Source organism: Octopus sinensis, linkage group LG6 (genome assembly GCF_006345805.1).
Source record: "Octopus sinensis linkage group LG6, ASM634580v1, whole genome shotgun sequence".
Classification (NCBI taxonomy): domain Eukaryota; kingdom Metazoa; phylum Mollusca; class Cephalopoda; order Octopoda; family Octopodidae; genus Octopus; species Octopus sinensis.
In genome coordinates this window covers 56,814,171-56,832,619 of record NC_043002.1, presented here as the reverse complement: position 1 = coordinate 56,832,619, position 18,449 = coordinate 56,814,171, and the positions used below count along the sequence as shown (strand labels likewise).

Genomic DNA, 18,449 nt, shown 5'->3' with positions numbered 1-18,449 from the left:
ATCAATGCAATGGTGTTTCAATTCAGGTTGTGTCTAGCCAATTTACAATGTCTAAGTTGAGCAGGGATACCAGACAGTGACAATTGTTCAAGATGTCAAACTGCAGAAACCAAGACATAATAAACAAGCAGTGAGTTTCTTCTGCGGTTATACTACACCTACATACACACACATTAGCACATAAATATGTGTAATATATGTACATAGACACATGATACATATTTGTACATTCATGTACATACACACACATATATGGGGAGAGAATTCACAAAAAAAAAAAAAACAAAAGACGAAGACAGGTGGTTAGACAACAAACAGGTGTATTAGTTTTAACGCTTGGGAAGTGAAGAAGTCTTTTATGTTTCGAGCCTACACACTTCCACAGAAAGAAACAAGGAGAGAAAATAAAGAATGTGTAGTGGCTAGCGATCCACACACACACACACACAAGTCATTATAGGAAGCTGTCTCTCATGTTGTAGAATTTCAAGTTGTCCTCATTGAAAGGAATCTTTGGATGTGTTTAGGTTTGAGGCCAACTTGCTAAGGAGCAACCAACATATTATGGTTTAAGGAAAATACTGGAACACATGCAGAACAAGACCAAGAGTACCCACATATGACATCTGGTCTTGAGTAGCACCAAATCCCATGCCATGTTGACATATTTCACCTGCTCCAATGTCATTCACACCTATCATTATTGATGTCTATATCTGCTTGAAGGTAAACTTGGTCGTATCAAGTCTGAGTTTTCTCCTGTTACGGTGACCATCGCAACAATATTGGACATTGCTCCACAGAAACACTGACCCACAATAGATACGCAATTATATACACGCACACACACATGCATGTGTATATGTGTGTGTGTATATATATATATTTATAAGTGGATTTGGTAGACAGAAACTGCAAGAAGTCTGTTGTGCGTGCACACACAAACGTGCTTATTGTCTTGACATCACAAGATGGTTGTAAACAAGCATCATCTTACAAGTGAAATTGTTCGCTTCCAGTCTTTATGTGAAAAATAGGTTGTCTCCCTTTGCAATCTTTCTTAATGTGTGTATTTGATACATATCAAAACACACTGTTTTGATATGTATCAAAACAAAAAGGGATTAATGAGGGATTAGTAACCCAAGTGAAATATTTCTTTAACTCTCTGTAGATAAAAATACATCAGGCTAACAAAAAAAATTTTATGATTGGTATTGTATTTCTGCATATAACTCATTATTTCTATCTGTTATATATATTTTCATTCAATCATTTTTTTTTTTCGTTTATTTTTCCAGGTCAGTATGGGTTAGATGAACAAGTACTGAGACTTTGCTACACAGAAGGGCAACTATCCTGCAACTAGCAAAGGTTTGTTTACTAAAGGCAAAAGCATGGTAAACATGAACATGTCGTCAATTGTGACTGATGGTGGCCATAGTGGTTCAAAGGCTGCATTCATTTGACAGCAAATTTAACAATAGTGAAATGACTATTACTGAGAGCAGAGGTAAAGCTATTGTTAACTCATGGTCAGCACACATACTTACTTATAGGCACATGTATACATATGTAAACAGACACACACACATATATATAAAGAAAACAAAAAATGGAACAAGAATGTAACAGGCAACAACAAAACATCCGGACAGTTAGATGATACAAAAAAGGACAGGAAAAACAAGGACGGGTCATTCAGAGCTTCCTATCCTCAGTTGAGTTCCAGAGGGTCAATGCAGGTTCAGCCGGTTATACTTGATATATATACATACAAATATAAGTCTGAATACTTACAAACACACACAGGTCTAAATTATACATATATTCATACACAAATATATATATACACACACAAACACAAATGTCTATTTTACATATGTATATATCAAAAATACGTGTACAGGCATACACACACAAGTAAAAAAGTAAACAAATTTACAAATAGGAGTCAAAATGTTTGGTCAAACAGAATTATCTACACATTGAGTGTATGTGGCTGAGTACTACAAAGGCACTCAAACTGCCAACATAAGACAGCATTACTGTGACTGACCTACAGGAGGAGACCATCTAACATGTTACTGCATGTTGTGTGCGTCTGAGAAATTTAAATAATGTGGCATGTGTTGACCCACAACTATCATAAAAGACAGCCTTCTCCAAGAATGCCATGCAGGGAAATGATAGCTTTGACTTCAGGATTAACCAACCAAACACTGAAATCATTTGACCATGGAAGCATCCATATAAGAATCCACATTTAAGTGCATGCGCATGTGTGTTTGTCTCATGACCATCATGTTAAAGTCCACTTCTCCATGCTAGTTTGGGTCTGATAGAATTTGTTGAGATAGATCCTCTTTAACTGAACACCCTTCCTATTACAAGGAAGCTCCTTAGAGCTCAGCTGTTTCTAAGGAGGTAATAATCTCTTGGTCTATTGAATAATAATAACCAGTAACTAGATAAAAAAAACTAGAAACAAACAGCACTGTTTGAATGAGGCTTTTGTTTACAATCAACAAACACATATGCAGACAAGAAATACAAACAGACTTACACACATATATATATTGAAAGTAGATATAGATCTATGACAAGCTTCTTCAATTTCTATTAATTTTACACACAAAGTATCAGTCAACTTATGGCTATGGTATAAAAATGTCAGTCAACAATGTTCATATGGTGGGGACTGAACCCTTAACCATGTGATTCTGAAGAAAACTTCTTAACCACAATACTATGCCTGTCTGTCTGTAAGCATGTATGGGGGGAGGGGGCACTTGCACACACAATTTTACTCTTTCCTACATTGAGATAAGGATGTGGTACAGATACAAAATGAAATTCAGTCAATCTCACACAAACAACAGTTTCAAAATGATGTGTTTAGAGACATATCATAAAGGCTTTGTCAAGCTCATCTATCTCAATTCCCTTATTTCATTGTTGAATGCATCTTGCCTTTTCCTTGTAATAAATTAAATACCCATGCTGGTGGCATGTAAAAAGCACCCATTACACTCATGGAGCAGTTGGTGTTAGGAAGGGCATCCAGCCATAGAAACCATGCAAAATCAGATTAGAACTTGGTGCAACTCTGGCTTACCAAATCCAGTCAAACTGTCCAACCCATGACAGCATGGAAAGCAAACATTAAATGATGATGAGGAGGAGGATAAAAAGACAAATGAGTAAATGAAAATGTGTGCCAATAAGTGGGTGTGTCTGTTTGTGTATCATCATCACCACCATCATTATTTAACACTGGTGTTCCTTGGGCTGAATGGTTTCAACAACATCCAATGGGTCTCAGGAATGCATCTTGCTCAACTGTCTACTTAGATATGGCTTCTATGGCTGGATGCCATCCCTAATGCCAACAACTTTATTGCTTGTCAGAGCAGAACAAATTTCTTGTTGTAAAGGAGCAAAATGGCTGCTCACATTTTAGAAGAGAGGGTGGGGTTAATCGAGGTGAAACTGGGAAGAGATAAAAATAAAAGTGATGAAGTGTCTGGGTGGACCCCCAAGGTATGAGGCAGCAGAAAGGAGGAAGGGAAGGAAGGAAGCTAGGGAATGGAGGTTGAAAGAGTGTATTTGGGAGTGAGAGATGGAAGAATGGGTGAGACAGTAAACATAATGAAGAACAGCGGCAAGGTTGGGAAGGGCAGATGAAAAGTGATGAGGGGGATGAAAAGTAACACAATGGTTACAAGTAGACATGGAGAGAGAACAGAGATGACAAATGGATGGGTAAGCGATAAGAGTGTGGTGAGTGTATGCTTATCAAAAGTCCAATCAGAATGGTTTTAAAATAGATGAGGCTAATATATTTAGGAAAGATTTCTGAAATCCTCTTGACATTTCATTATGTATGCAAAGAGTTGTGATGCATTTTACTTTCTAGATGTACATCAAAGTATTTCATGCTAATGTTATGTCATATTAAACAGAGAAAACTGAAAAATACAGAGAGAGAGAGAGAAAAAAAGAGAAGTAGTATTATCAAGGATTAAAGAAATGGAGAAATAATGCTACTTAATAAATTGAAAAGTAGGAAAATATTCCTAACCACAAATACATAAAAGTCAGCTAAAAATACTACCAAGAGGCCAGTGTGAGAGAGTATCTACACAATCTTTTATGCACCATGCAATACTCACTGGTACACTCATCTACCACATACACAAATGTGTAGACACACACACACATAATCATCTTTAGCATGCTTTCTACAGTTGGATACCTTTTCTAATGCCAACCACTTTACAAGGTGGACTGGGTGTTTGCCAGACTGCAAAGTGGTTGGTGTTAGGACCACTTTACAAGCACAAGTTCAATGCACATTTATACATATTGACTTGATTGTTTTTGTCTGCTGATGAACACTGAACCTATATGTTTCACTTCTAATGTGTATTTACTTCGGAAATGTTCTAAATTACTGAACAGGTATGTCATGAGCTCCCAACACTATCGAAATTTGATTATGTGTGTGTGCATGTACATATACACACACACACAAACACAGAGTGGTTTCAAAGCCACTTACCTGATGATGTGTGGGTACACAGCTAATGCTGAATCATATTTATTTACATAACATTTTATGTAACAGTATGATATGGAAAACTCAGCAACAGCTGTTACTAATGCACAGAAACAATTGTTGCGTTTTGTGATTAAAACCTGTTCATTCCATCTTGCTTCACACACACACAAAACTGTATCTCAACACACACATATAAGCACAAGCATAGCTGCATAGTTAAGAAGTTTGCCTACTAGCCACATGGTTTCAGGTTCAGTCCCACTGTATGGCACTGTTGGTTAATGATTTCTGGTATAGTCCCAAGCCAATCAAAACCTTCTGAGTGGATTCAGCTGATAGAAGCAAAAAGAAACCTATCGCGCGCGTGCGTGTGTGTGTGTGTGTGTGTTAATGTCTCTTTGTTTTGTCAGTGTGTGATAGTTTTAAATGCATATCACTGTCATAGAAGCAGTGTCAGTTTCTAATCTCTGAAAAGTTGTCAGGCGGAAAGATTACCTTGCTTGGAGAGAGACAAGGGTTGGCAACAGGAAGAGCATCATATTGCAGCCCCATTCAGCCAAGGGATCTTGTATTGTGAGTTACTTGGTCACCTCACTAGTGCTGGTGCCACATAAACAGCAAGCAATACACTCTTAAGCAGTTCACGCATGCACACACAAAAGGGTTTTATGGTCAAGTATTTACCACACAACCATGGGGTCCCATTGCCTGCACCACCTTGGGCACGTGTCTTCTGCTAATGCCTCAGATAGAAAATGCCTTCCAAGTGTTGGTTAAAGGAAGCTACACAGAAGCCAATTGATATATGTATATAAATATTCACATTTATTTATTTATATATAAGCGCCTAGTATGGCTATAGGCAAATGTGTGGTTGCATGGTAAGAAGCTTGCATCCCAACCACATGGTTCTGTGTTCAATTCCACACTGTGGGACCTCAGACAAGTGACTTCTGCTATAGCCCTGGGCTGACCAAAGCCTTGTAAGTGGATTAGGTAGAGAGAAACTGAAAGAGGTGCGCATCACAAGAGAGTGTGTGCATGCGTGACATTGCATGATAGGTTGTAAATGAGTGTCGTCATTATGCAAGTAGTGACCTTTTTCTGCAGTCTTCAATGAAAGACGTGTCCAATCACGGCAAAATATTACATTACTTGGAGAAAGATGAGAGTTGGTGATAGGGAAGGCAGCCAGCTGCAGAAATTCTGTCTACTCATACAAGCATGAAAAAGTGGTCATTAAAACGATTCTTTATATATATCCACAAATAAAAAGTGTATACATATACACACACACACACCTTATTTGTGGAATAAGGATACCAATGGTTCATGTAATGAGAAATCTTAACAATTGTTCAAGCGTGCCACAGGGGTTAGTCTTTGGATGAGAATACCAATATTAGCATGTATATATACACACACACACTACATATATACATATATAAAGAAGTGTATATAAAAATAAAAATGTGTACATGAGTATGCATCTATGTAAGTGTGTGTTTGTGTGGAGGAATGGCTGTGTGGTTAAGAAATTTTCTCAGAAATATGGGGGTTTGGTTCCACAACACACAAACACATGTACAAGTATGAGCACATATTTTTTTGTATTTTTTGACATCTGACAAAACCTTGCAGCTTAGCAAAATGAGACGGGTAGACTAATTAATTGAGTAAATTCATTAATCTGGTGCCCCTGTATGGCCACAGTGTAATGAAAAAAATAAATAAACAAGAAAAATGAAATAAGAATATATGTATACACACACACCTACATATATACACACACATACATATTAATTTATAGCTCTCTCATAAACATAAATAGACATAAAAACATGAAGACACACCCACAAATGTGTGTGCATATATATATATATATATATATATATATATATATATATACACACACACATAAAAATCTCTATATATTATATGTATTTGCATACATATAAATAACATATATATATATACACACACATACATATACACACATAAAGGTATGTACACACACACGTACATGTGTGTGTGTATATACATACACACAAACACACACTAATATACATGAACACACACATTATTTCTTGGTATATTGATTTTCTCGTACTAAACCATGGAGTAGGAAATTTAGTTGAAAGCTAATAACAAAAAAAAAAAAGGAAAAAAAAGATAGAATAACAAAGAAAACTGCCATTTGTGGCAAAGAATGGCTTTTACATATCTAGTGGATTATGGTAGAACACAGAGATGGAAAGAGTGGATCTACCTATCACTGTGCCTAGGTTTTTCAATCACATGACAATGTATAGTTGCATTTTTTTTTCCTTTCTTTCTGTAATTTTTAAACAATTTCTGTGGAGATGGTACAAATGTGGAATTATTTCTAGTGTGACACGTGTGGTTGTATACTTACTGATCTGAGATGTGGACTTGGGGTCGTCGAGGGACTTGGTAGAGTGGGTGACTGAGTGCTGTTACTTAATGAGACAACAGTATTGGATGCTGCTGCTCCTAACGATACGGAGGTCAGCACAGAGCCCGCATCCATAAACATGGTAGTGTTCCGTGGCATGGTGGCATAAAGGCTGTTGCTTGATACTGACTGAGAAGATGAAGAAGAGGAGGAGGAAGAAGAAGAAGAAGAGGAGGAGGAGGAAGAATCCAGCATGTTTGAAGTTTTGTTACCAGCACATGAACTTTTCACACTTCCATTGTGATTGCGTTTGATACTGTTGCTGCCGCTACAACGTTCATCTTGTGTTGGCACCTGCGTCATGACCGAATCGGCCATGCAGGCAATATTTATATATTGTCCGTTAACCAAACCTTGCCGTGAATCAAAACCCGTAACCACAAATCCAAATTCTTTGATTTTAGTCAATTGTGGGTCGATGGAAGGGTTTTGTTTCCCTGTTGGGAGAGTTGCATTGAAGTGGCTGAGGGTGGTACTGCTTAAATTAACATTGGGGTACGCAAAGGCTGCAACTGTGTTATTCGGACTGTAAACTGACATGTTCATTACATTGTTGGAAAAATTCGTACAATTAGGGTTCGAAGTAGCAGCTGAAACTGGGCCGGTTTGTACAACACCACCACCACCGCCTCCACCACCACCACTTCGTTTCCGTTTGGCTACATTACCACCAGCAACAGTTGAGAGCAGCCCAGGGCTTTTTGTACCACTGTCTTTAGGTTTGGAGGATTTGCTGGTAGAGGATTTTGATTTGGGCTTTACAGCACCTTTGTTTGTTGAATTAATTACACTATTCGAACTGTGGCTGCTTCCAGACATGGGGTCAACCATATTAAATTCATAAGGGTCCTTTGAATTTGTGACGAGCTGCGTTTCTTTTGGTAAGTTGGATTCAACGCACAATTTCCTGTGAATAGAACCAAAAATTAAATTACATTATAAAAGCTGAAGAATTCAAGAGCAGTACTCAAACTTTTATCAAGGATACACTATCAGTTGTGCGAGGCCTGATCAAAAAGTATTGGGAGACTGGTGCTATAAAAAGAAAACTACAACCCATATCAACCTGGTTATCCCCATCTGAAGTTATACACTTTATATCCAGCATCGTTTTCATTGATGGAAGCATTCCTGGAACCCCTTTTTGGGGGTAGTGAGCAGTTGTCTTGAAGCATTCTCTTGAATTTCCTCATCTTGAAATCTTGCTCCTATCAAGTGGGAATTGATTTTTGGAAAAAGGAAAGGGTCATTGCCATAAACCCACAATTCATCACCTGCTACGACCATTTTCAAAGAGTTTCCATCTTTTGACACAAGGAGATCCTGCACAGCTGAATCCCTATCTTCTTTTTGAGATGACCATACTCTACACACTTTACTGCTGAGCACTGCTTACAAACAACAAAAGTGAGTGAGAACATTATAACTTAGTGTGCATGCATGACAGAGTTCAAACTCAAGCTGTGCCAAGTAGCTTCACTCTGCGTACTTTAGCAGTTACCATAATACTTTTTGATCAGACCTCATATAACAATCATTTATTATCAATAACAATTATTAGTCTTGGGTTATTGCAAACCCTACAATTTGGGATATGTTACAAAAATAACATTGAATAATTTATTGATAAATATAGTAAATTAAGACATTTTTCACTGCGCATAGAGTAAACTGCTGCTGTATTTGTCAACAAGACAGACACACTACTTTGAAAATTACCATGCATCTTCCATGATGCTACTTAAGAATTGCAGGACAGTTAAAATGAAGAGCAGCAAGGTACCAGACAGATGGCCATTGTTTGGTGATTTTGCTCAATGGCTGGCATGAGCATGCTGGTTTTGTCTGTTATCAGGCATTCAGTGTGAGCCCAACTGGGCACTGATCAATTGTGCAGTTGGGGCTTTGGTAAGTATAAAAATTTTGTTCCTCTAAAATTTCCAAAATCAAGGTGCATCTTCCATGCCACAAAATATGGTTAAAAAAATAAATGAGATTCATAACAACACACAGAGGGCACCACTTAAAAACCTTGCATTTATGTACCAATTCTAGAGCAAATTAACCTGATAGAGATATCTCTTCCTAAGGTGGTCTTTTTTTCACTGGTTTCAATCAATGGACATCATACTTCTTTTATGTCTCATAACTTAACAGCTTGACAAATAGATATTGATAAGAGGACACACATAAATACAGGTATAATTCTTCATCATCACAACAGGGAAGTATTAGATCTTAAAAGCTACGAGGAAGAAATCACAAGTGGGTGTATCTGACAATGAGCTGATAGTCTATCCAGGCTATGTGTACCACCAATTTTGTAAAAGTCTATGTCCCTTGATTACTGGAGATAAGTTAGGACAAATGTCCAGCTGATGACAACTGTTAAGGGCATTAAACGTGTTCATGACTGTCCTCTTACCTCCAGACAACAAGTCTGTCTTTTCCTTAATGACATGTCAACTTTGGAAACTTCGCAATTCATCAGATTATCTCCCCTTCTCACATGGGGCTGGTCTTAATTGCCATTTGGTCATTATGACATCCTCTAATGAAGTGGATCTCAACCATCTTTATACCTATGGAGCCCTTTGATTCCTATTTTGCTTGGCTAGACCCTCAGAGTCATAAAAAATCTTATTATACTTTTAGAATTAAATATTATTAGGAACTGCATAAAAAAATTAATATATTTTGTGTATTGCACAAGTATGACCAGTTTATTGCAGATAAATTTCAGCAACAAAATCTTGTGAACTCTCAAAGGTCATAGGGTTGAGAACTATTGCATCCAGCCATAGAAAATCAGCCTCAAAAAGTCTGACCCATGCAAGCATGGAAAATTAGATGTTAAATGATGATGAAATTGAAAATACATAGTCTGATAGTCTTGCTGGGTGGAGGTGCTTATCTCCCCCTTTGTAAACATAAGGACACAGGAAATGTGTCAAGGCTGACAGCAAGCGGTGCTTCCTAGGGCTAAATAGCAATAGTATTTTTCCCTTTCATGAGACTGTTACATTAAGTTGACAACATATCACCACTTTATCATGTTACTACTGCATAAATTTCTCAGAGAGATTTAGAAATCTATTATTTCTTTACAAACAAAGCTCCATATTTGCAGAAGCCATAATATGTTGGCATCTAAAAAGAAATCAGAGGAAATACACGAGGGACAAACAACTTGAAATGAAACTTACTTATGTGGAGGAGGATGATTTAGTCGTTCCAATACATTGTAGAGAGCAGATTGAACTAAATCACTTTTTCTGTTAAATAAACAGACTCCGTTTTTCAAAAACCGACCTCCAAATGTACACATCTGCAATGGAAATAATCGTTTTTATTATACTTTGAAATAATGAATATGAGAAGACAAAAGAAAATGGAAATATAAAAGTAGAAATAGCATTGTAAAAAAAATTATCTCATAAATATAGTAGTGTGTGTGTGTGTACATACATGTATGTATATACACTTTTTAATGGCTCATGCATACACATGAACAAGATAGCTTTCTGTTGTGTGCTTGTTGTCAAGACAGGAAGCAAGCCAATTTGAAGTACCTTAAACCCATATAAATATTCCCTGCCCCTAGTTATTCTTCTTGTGCCCCACCACCACCACCACACTAACCATAGTAGTTATACACTTGACAGGAGAGCCAAGAGGCTGCACCTGGCTCCAATCTGATTTGGTAGGGTTTCTACAGCTGGATGCCCTTCCTAACTCCAACCACTCCGAGAATGTGAATGTAGTGGGTGCTTTTTACATGCCACTGGCATGGGAGCCAAGCAGGCGGCACTGGCATCGGCCACGTTTGGATGGTGCTTTTTACATGCCAACAACATGAGGAGCCAGTCAGACAGCACTGGCATCAACATCATTTCAATGGTGCTTTTTACGTACCACCAACACACGGAGCCAGTCAGGTGGCACTGGCATTGACCACTTTTGGATGGTGCTTTTTACGTGCCACCGACATGGGGAGCCAGTCAGGCAGCACTAGCATCGAAAAATCTTTTGCAATATAGCCATCAGGCAACAGAGCAATCAGCCTGTTTGCCTGTTTTGTAGTTTCTTTCTGTACAAAGTGAATTATCTAAAATCATTTTAAAACCTTGTTTGGCAGGGTGAATGGTTCTCAGGAATAATTGTGCTAGGGCCTAGCGGGAGAAACATCCTTAGTAGGGGTTCCAGTACCACTTCTGCCATGACAACTACGTCATTGTGTATTGGACTGAACACCAGCCAAATGCATGGCTGCAACAGACTGGCTGTCATCCTGATCTTAGTCAGACTCACTGACATTGCTTTCTGGTTCAAAATTGCTTTAATTCGCAGAATCAGAAAACTCCCTAATCCATAGTAAAATATTTATCTATCATTTTTAGTGTCAACTGACAAAAATATACAAAAACAATCATGGGATACCAGGAAGTGAGGAGGTGGGGGTATTCCACAAACAATGCAGGCCAAAAAACAGATGAAACAAGCTCTGTGGTTGAATGTTCTGTTGCTAGGCAATAAGAAATTAGTTTATAAACATATACACATGGTGGCCCAAAAATTGGCCACTCAAGTTTCAACCACTGTGCATTAGTAGTTAAAAAAACCTGCCACTTATGTTGAGAGGGTTAAGCAGTGAAAACTGCTAGAATTTTGTTCATATGTTTATTGGCAACTAAACAAGTCAAAGTATAGCATTCCATCAAAATTTAATTATAGACATTACTCTTATTCCATTGATAATTCATATTGAAACTCAAGATTTACACAGAAATAACTTACTTTCAGTTCCAAAATACTTCCAGTCATGACTATGCATGTAAAATTTATTCTTTTAAATTAATATATTAAATAAAAAAAATAAAAAAAATTACTGTCCACTCACAGCTTTATTTGTTTTCATTAAATTATCTCCCATTTTTACAGAAATAAGACCAGTTTTGAGAGAAAAAATTTCAAAAGGGCAATCATAATCAACATCTATGTTTCCAATTATTATCAATATAATATTTGGTTCTGATAGCAAAAGTTTCACTTACAGCTACTGGTCGTGGATGGTGATTCAAATAAGTGAAGCCAGATTTACTACTGTGTGACTCATCTCCTTCTTCTTCACTGGACAATCGAGTACAACATTCTGTTGTAGTATGGGAGCTAATAGAACTGAGATTTTCCTCCTTAATATGAGCAGCAGTTGTGGTTTGATGAACATGATGACTGCTAAGAAAAGAAAAACAAATAGTCACTTTGAAAGTGGAAGTGAAAACACCTAAAACAATCAGAAATGAAGCAAAAATTACTCATGAATATAAGGGGCATTCCTAATTTAGTTGTAACCCATTAGCATTTAAACTGGCCCTTTCCAGCCAAAATATTCCATTTTATGTTTAAACTGACCAGATCTAGCTTCTCACACTTAGAATTTCCATGCCGGTGGCACATAAAAAGCACCTTTCGAGTGCTGGGCCTTACAGAGGCAATGACAAATGACTGAGACCTTTGGTATTATGCTATGCTTGAGTAGAAGACCCATCAAGACAAGTGAAATTGTAGTCATGATAGATACTGGTGTCGCACAACTGGCAACCATACAAGTGGCATGTAAAAGCACCCATTACACTCTTGGAATGGTTGGCATTAGGAAGGGCATCCAGCTGTCGAAACCATGCCAAATCAGACTGGAGTCTGGTGCAGCCCCACAATTTGCCAGCCCTGGTCAAACTGTCCAACCCATGGACTACAGATGCTAAATGATGAGGATGATGAAGATAACACACGATTAATTCAAATCAATGTGAATAAATAAGCATTACACCTGATAGAGTAATCTGAATGCCAAAGGGTGAAATGTTGGTACAAAATTTCTTTTCCTTCTTAGTTTTAACTTCGTCTCACGTATAATTTGCAGCTCAGATTATTCAGTCAAAATCAAGTATAAAACAGTGTGACTTATATACAAGCAAGTACAGTCATTACATATAACCTTCAACAAACACATTTTATCAACCAGGTTCTTTTAGCCACAACTATATTGTGTTATTTAAAAGGCTACTGATGTTTAACCCTTTTGGCACCAATCCACCTGAGACTACCTCTGCTTCTCGTTTTTAGGTGATCTAAATTAAAATTCCCACCAAAATCTCATGTTCATTTATGTTCCAAACACCACCTTAATAATAACAAAGTTATTTTACTAAATTGTTTATTTTTTTCAAAATTAATTGAAACAAACGTATTTTAACAGAAGCACAGTAACAAAATGGTTCACTATCTTTTATCGTTTGTTTCAATCAATAAACTGTGGCCATGCTGGAGCACCACCTCGAAGCACTATTAGTTGACTAAATCAACCCCAGTACCTATTATATGATTTTTTAATAACTGGTACTTGTTCTGTCAGTGTCTTTTGCCACACAGCTAAGTTACGAGAGACATAAACACAGAGATAAAGACACACAATAGGCTTCTTTTAATTTCCCAAATCCACTCACAAGGCTTTGGTCAGCCCAAGGGTTTAGAAGATACTTGCCCAAAGTGCCATGCAGTGGGACTGAACCTGGAATCATGTGGTTGGAAAGTAAATTTCTTACTACACAACCATACCCATGCCTGTCAAATTTCTTCATATTGTATGAATTTTTGTGTGAAGAACACAAAAGATCTGAAACTTAATGTACTTGCTAGCATGAAGAAATACCTTATCTATATACTAAACACAAGGTTGGAGACATCATAAAATTTAACTTCTATTGTGCCATCTAATGTTTATGCCAAGAGAATCAGTCACAAGTGATCCTTTCTAGTCAGAAATTTTATTCAACTAATGGGCCAAGCTGTTACATTGAACCAGTAGCTACATGAAACAGAACCAATCCTGTGGGAGCAGACAAAATGCATGCAAATAACATTACTACAACAATAACATCGTATCTAGAAGTGAATTGGTTTAATTTGTTTTGTAAAGAACAGCAACTAACACCATCTGTTATGTTTGTTGCCATACCACTTGTCAAATAAATCATAATCTTTATTAAACAGTTCAGAATGTCATTCAAAGCTTGAAAGACTGCTCAGGTATTTTATCTACTATCAATATTTTGTGTCATTCTAAGGAGGTGGACTGGCAGAACTGTTAGCATGCTGGGCGAAATGCTTAGCAGCATGTTGTCCATCTTCATGTTCTGAGTTCAAATTCCACTGAGGTCAACTTTGCCCATTATCCCTTTTGGGGCAGATAATAAAAGTATCAGTTGAACACAGCAGTCAATATGATCAATTTAATCCCTTCACAAAATTGTTGGCCTTGTAGCTGGCAGAATTGTTAGCATGCCAGGCAAAATGCTTAGCATTATTTCAGCTGACTTTACGTTCATCATCATCGTTTAATGTCCATTTTCCATGCTGGCATGGGTTGGACAGTTTTACTGAGGACCGGCAAGCCAGAAGGCTCCAAGCTGATCTGGCAATCTTTCTTTCTACAGTTGGATGCCCTTCCTAATGCCAACCACTCCAAGTGTGTAGTGGGTGCCTTTTACATGCCACCAGTACGAGGGCCAGTTCTCCTGCCAAGGTCAACTTTACATTTCATCCTTTCAGGGTCTATAAAATAAGTAGCAGTTGTACTCTGGGGTCAATGTAACAGGCTTACATTGTTCTCAACCATTTTTTAATCTAGGGACCCCTTTGATTGCTATTTTATCCTGGTGCCCCCTGCAGAAGCCATTTGATGTTTAAAAACTAGTTTTATAGATGCTTTTTCCCCCCTGAAATTTTGTTTTTCACATATTCACTTGTTTAAGTTGAACTATCTTTTATCTCTTGCTTGTTTCAGTCACTAGACTGTGGCCATGCTGGGGTACCACTTTGAATTTTTAGTTGAATGAATTGATCCCAGTACTTTATAAAAACAAAAAAAAGTACTTATTCTATCGGTCTCTTTTGTGAAACTGCTAAGTTATGGGGATACAAGCACACCAACACCGGTTGTCAAACACAAATATCAAGACACACACATATACAGCGGGCTTCTTTCAGTTTCCGTCGACCAAATCCATTCACAAGGCTTTGGTCAACCTGAGGCTATAGTAGAAGACTATTGCCCAAAGTGTCACACAATGGGACTGAACCCAGAACCATGTGATTGGTAAGCAAGCTCATTGGCATACAGCCAAGCCTGCACCTATATATATATATATATATATATATATATATATATAAAATCAAATCAAATCAAAATAGATGAACATCAATGGAATTTGTATCTTTGTGGTACCAGTGCCGGTGGCACACAAGAAAACCATCCGAACGTGGCCGTAGCCAGTACCGCATCGACTGGCCTCCGTGCTGTGGGCACGTAAGAAACACCATCCGATCGTGGCCGTTCGTCAGCCTCGTCTGGCACCTGTGTCGGTGGCACATAAAAACACCATCCGAGCGTGGCCGTTCGCCAGCCTCGTCTGGCACCTGTGTCGGTGGCACATAAAAACACCATCCAAGCGTGGCCGTTCGCCAGCCTCGTCTGGCACCTGTGTCGGTGGCACATAAAAACACCATCCGAACGTGGCCGTTCGCCAGCCTCGTCTGGCACCTGTGTCGGTGGCACATAAAATCACCCACTACACTCTTGGAGTGGTTGGCGTTAGGAAGGGCATCCAGCTGTAGAAACACTGCCAGATCTGACTGGCCTGGTGCAGCCTTCGGGCTCCCCAGACCCCAGTTGAACCGTCCAACCCATGCTAGCATGGAAAGCGGACGTTAAATGATGATGATGATGATGATGATGATGATATATATATATATATATATATATAATATATATATATATATATTAGAAGTATTGGGGGTGATGTACAGATTTAATACATATGAAAGAAAAAGGCATTCAGAATGCTGGATGGTTGTATATAAAATATATATATATATATTATATATATATATATATATAAATATTTATTTACATAACACATATTATTTCTTCAAATCACATATTTAATTACATATTCAAGTGCTTTCAACTACTACTGTAGTCTTATCAGAAATGTCAGTTTATAGAGTTTTGCCTGTTTTTATATTATTGGTGAATGAAGTGGGGGATGGGAGTGATAAGGAAATAGATCGATCCCAGTACTTGACTGGTATTTATTTTATCAACCCTGAGACGATGAAAGGCAAAGTTGACCTTAATGGGACATGAAGTGAGAACATATAAAGCCAGAAGAAATGCTGCCAAACATTTTGTCTGACATGCTAATGGTTCCACCAGCTCAGCCTTAATAACAACAACAAATACAACAGCAACAAGTAAAAAAAAACAAAAAAAATTATCAAAACCAACCTCTCTGTTAATAAATTAGATTTAGAATTTTTTGATGATTTCATCCCAGAGGCAAACCATTTGTTAGAAATATTCACATGTTGTAAAGCGGCAGCATCTTTACCATTTGTTGTTTCTGCAGTTGAATGCTTGGCTGCCCCCGAGGTTTGTGTGGTGATGGTGTTGGCTCCTGCTACGACTCCACCACCTCCACCTGCACCACCACTGCCACCGCCGCCACCTCCTCCTCCTCCACCACCACCACCGCCGCCGCCGCCACCACCACCACCACTACCACCGCCACCACCTCCTCCTCCTCCGCCTCCCACACCACCAGTGCTATTACTGTTCGAAGAAGTGGATCGGGTGGGAATCAAACTTTGGAGACCACTAGCATTCACACTCGCACTGGTATTGCTCGGAATAGTATTGGCAGTACTTGGTGTGCTGTTACTATTTCCCGAACAATTCCCAGAGTGAGCCAACGACCCTGATGCTGGCGCTGTCTGTGCAGCCACCCTCTGTGCTGCGGCCACATATTGGGCATGTACTTTCTCTCTTTGGATGGCCTCCTTCGCAGCTCGATGATCTTTGAGGAGTTCATCAAAAGGTTTCCGGCGTCCAACCACAGCTCTCCGTAATGACAAAGCATGAGTCTAGAATTACAAAAAAAAAAAAAAGAACATCATTAGAAACAGGAGACACTAACGCAGTTAATCACTCATTTAATGTGACAGCACTTTTAAAGGGGCACCACCATTGGGTCTGCTGCAGGCAATATGTGTTTTTTTGGGGGGGGTCTGGGGTTGGCAAATGGAAGGGCCACTCCATGCAGCACATGCTCTAGCTACGCTAGGGCAGCTCACTGCTTTGCAATGATGGATACTATATTCAGTTTTGTAATTAAATAAGCATTTTGTCTTTTAGACGTTGAGAAGGAAACTTCATACAAATTCTGCATTTTGATAACTACTGGCTTTGTGGTACCTGATATATAAGACCAATATAAGTCTGAAAGAGGAGAAAATGGCACTGGCTCTGCACAAAAATACCCACAATAACAATAAAACCCTGCTGCATTATGGGGTAATTTATTGAGAATTTATAAAAAGGCTAAGGGGGTAAAGCCTTATAGAATATACAGAGAGGAACCCTCAAGCAGATATGTACAGTTATAAGTAATATCTGGCATTCCTTGCGGTTCCACGCATGTCACAAATGTATTGATTTGTCTTTCCTTCACAGCATATCCACGAGTGGAGAGGTGGTAAGTGTACTCAAGGTGAAGCATTTGCTTCTGGAAACATCCCAGGTACAGCAGAGCAAGTGATTAACCTACTATCTTAGCAGTACCCATTGACCCTAAACGAAAAGGGCCAATCACGGTTACCTACCCATATAATTAAAGTAATAGGCCTTAGAGGCTGCTACCACTGTGATCGTTTTTTTTTGGTTTTGTTTGTGGTTGATATAGCAGTTAAGTTCTTCATATATACAACCTGTGATTTCAATTTTATTTCAATATAGAATAAGTTCATTCAATGTAGTTTGAGAAACTATAAATGCTCTAACTTTGCTATTACCAGCAATATTCTACTTTCACAAGCTTTATGAAGTAGCTGCCATCTATATATCTATATATATTTGTCCAACCCATGCTAGCATGGAAAACGGACGTTAAACGATGATGATATATATAAAAGAATATAAGTTGATTCAAAAAATTGAAAAACTTTCAGTTTAAAAATACATCTTTTTACAAAAACTTTTCCCTATTAAAAGAATTAATCCTGTATTCAAATGGTTTTCTAAAAACAACATCATCATCGTTTAACATCCATTTTCCATGCTGGCATGGGTTGGATGGTTCAACTGGGGTCTGGGAAACCAGGAGGCTGCACCAGGCTCCAGTCTGATCTGGCAGTGTTTCTATAGCTTGATGCCCTTCCTAATACCAACCACTCCAAGAGTGTAGTAGGTGCTTTTTACGTGCCATCGGGGGTTTGCATCAACTACGATCGGATGGTGCTTTTTATCTGCCACCAGCACAAGAGCTAGTCGGGGCAAGGGGGAGAATTAAT

The 18,449-nt window shown here is 38.3% G+C and overlaps 1 protein-coding gene and 1 long non-coding RNA gene across 2 annotated transcripts in view; both read right to left on the bottom strand.

Annotated features, from left to right (window-relative positions):
• LOC115213239 (uncharacterized serine-rich protein C215.13) overlaps positions 1 to 16,614 on the bottom strand; it is a 45,513-nt gene extending 28,899 nt beyond the window's left edge. The window contains exons 1-4 of the mRNA XM_029782174.2: positions 16,390 to 16,614; positions 12,095 to 12,275; positions 10,247 to 10,368; positions 6,981 to 7,947 (exon numbers count right to left, since the gene is read on the bottom strand). Coding sequence (XP_029638034.2) covers positions 6,981 to 7,947; positions 10,247 to 10,368; positions 12,095 to 12,275; positions 16,390 to 16,433 — 1,314 coding nt within the window. The 5' untranslated portion in view covers positions 16,434 to 16,614. The remainder of the gene's footprint in view (positions 1 to 6,980; positions 7,948 to 10,246; positions 10,369 to 12,094; positions 12,276 to 16,389) is intronic.
• Positions 1,268 to 6,421, bottom strand: LOC118763932. The gene is made up of 2 exons (XR_004999702.1): positions 1,920 to 6,421; positions 1,268 to 1,871 (listed from the first exon to the last, which is right to left on the bottom strand). It is a non-coding gene; the product is annotated as an uncharacterized LOC118763932 (long non-coding RNA).
• Positions 16,615 to 18,449: the final 1,835 nt, after the last annotated feature.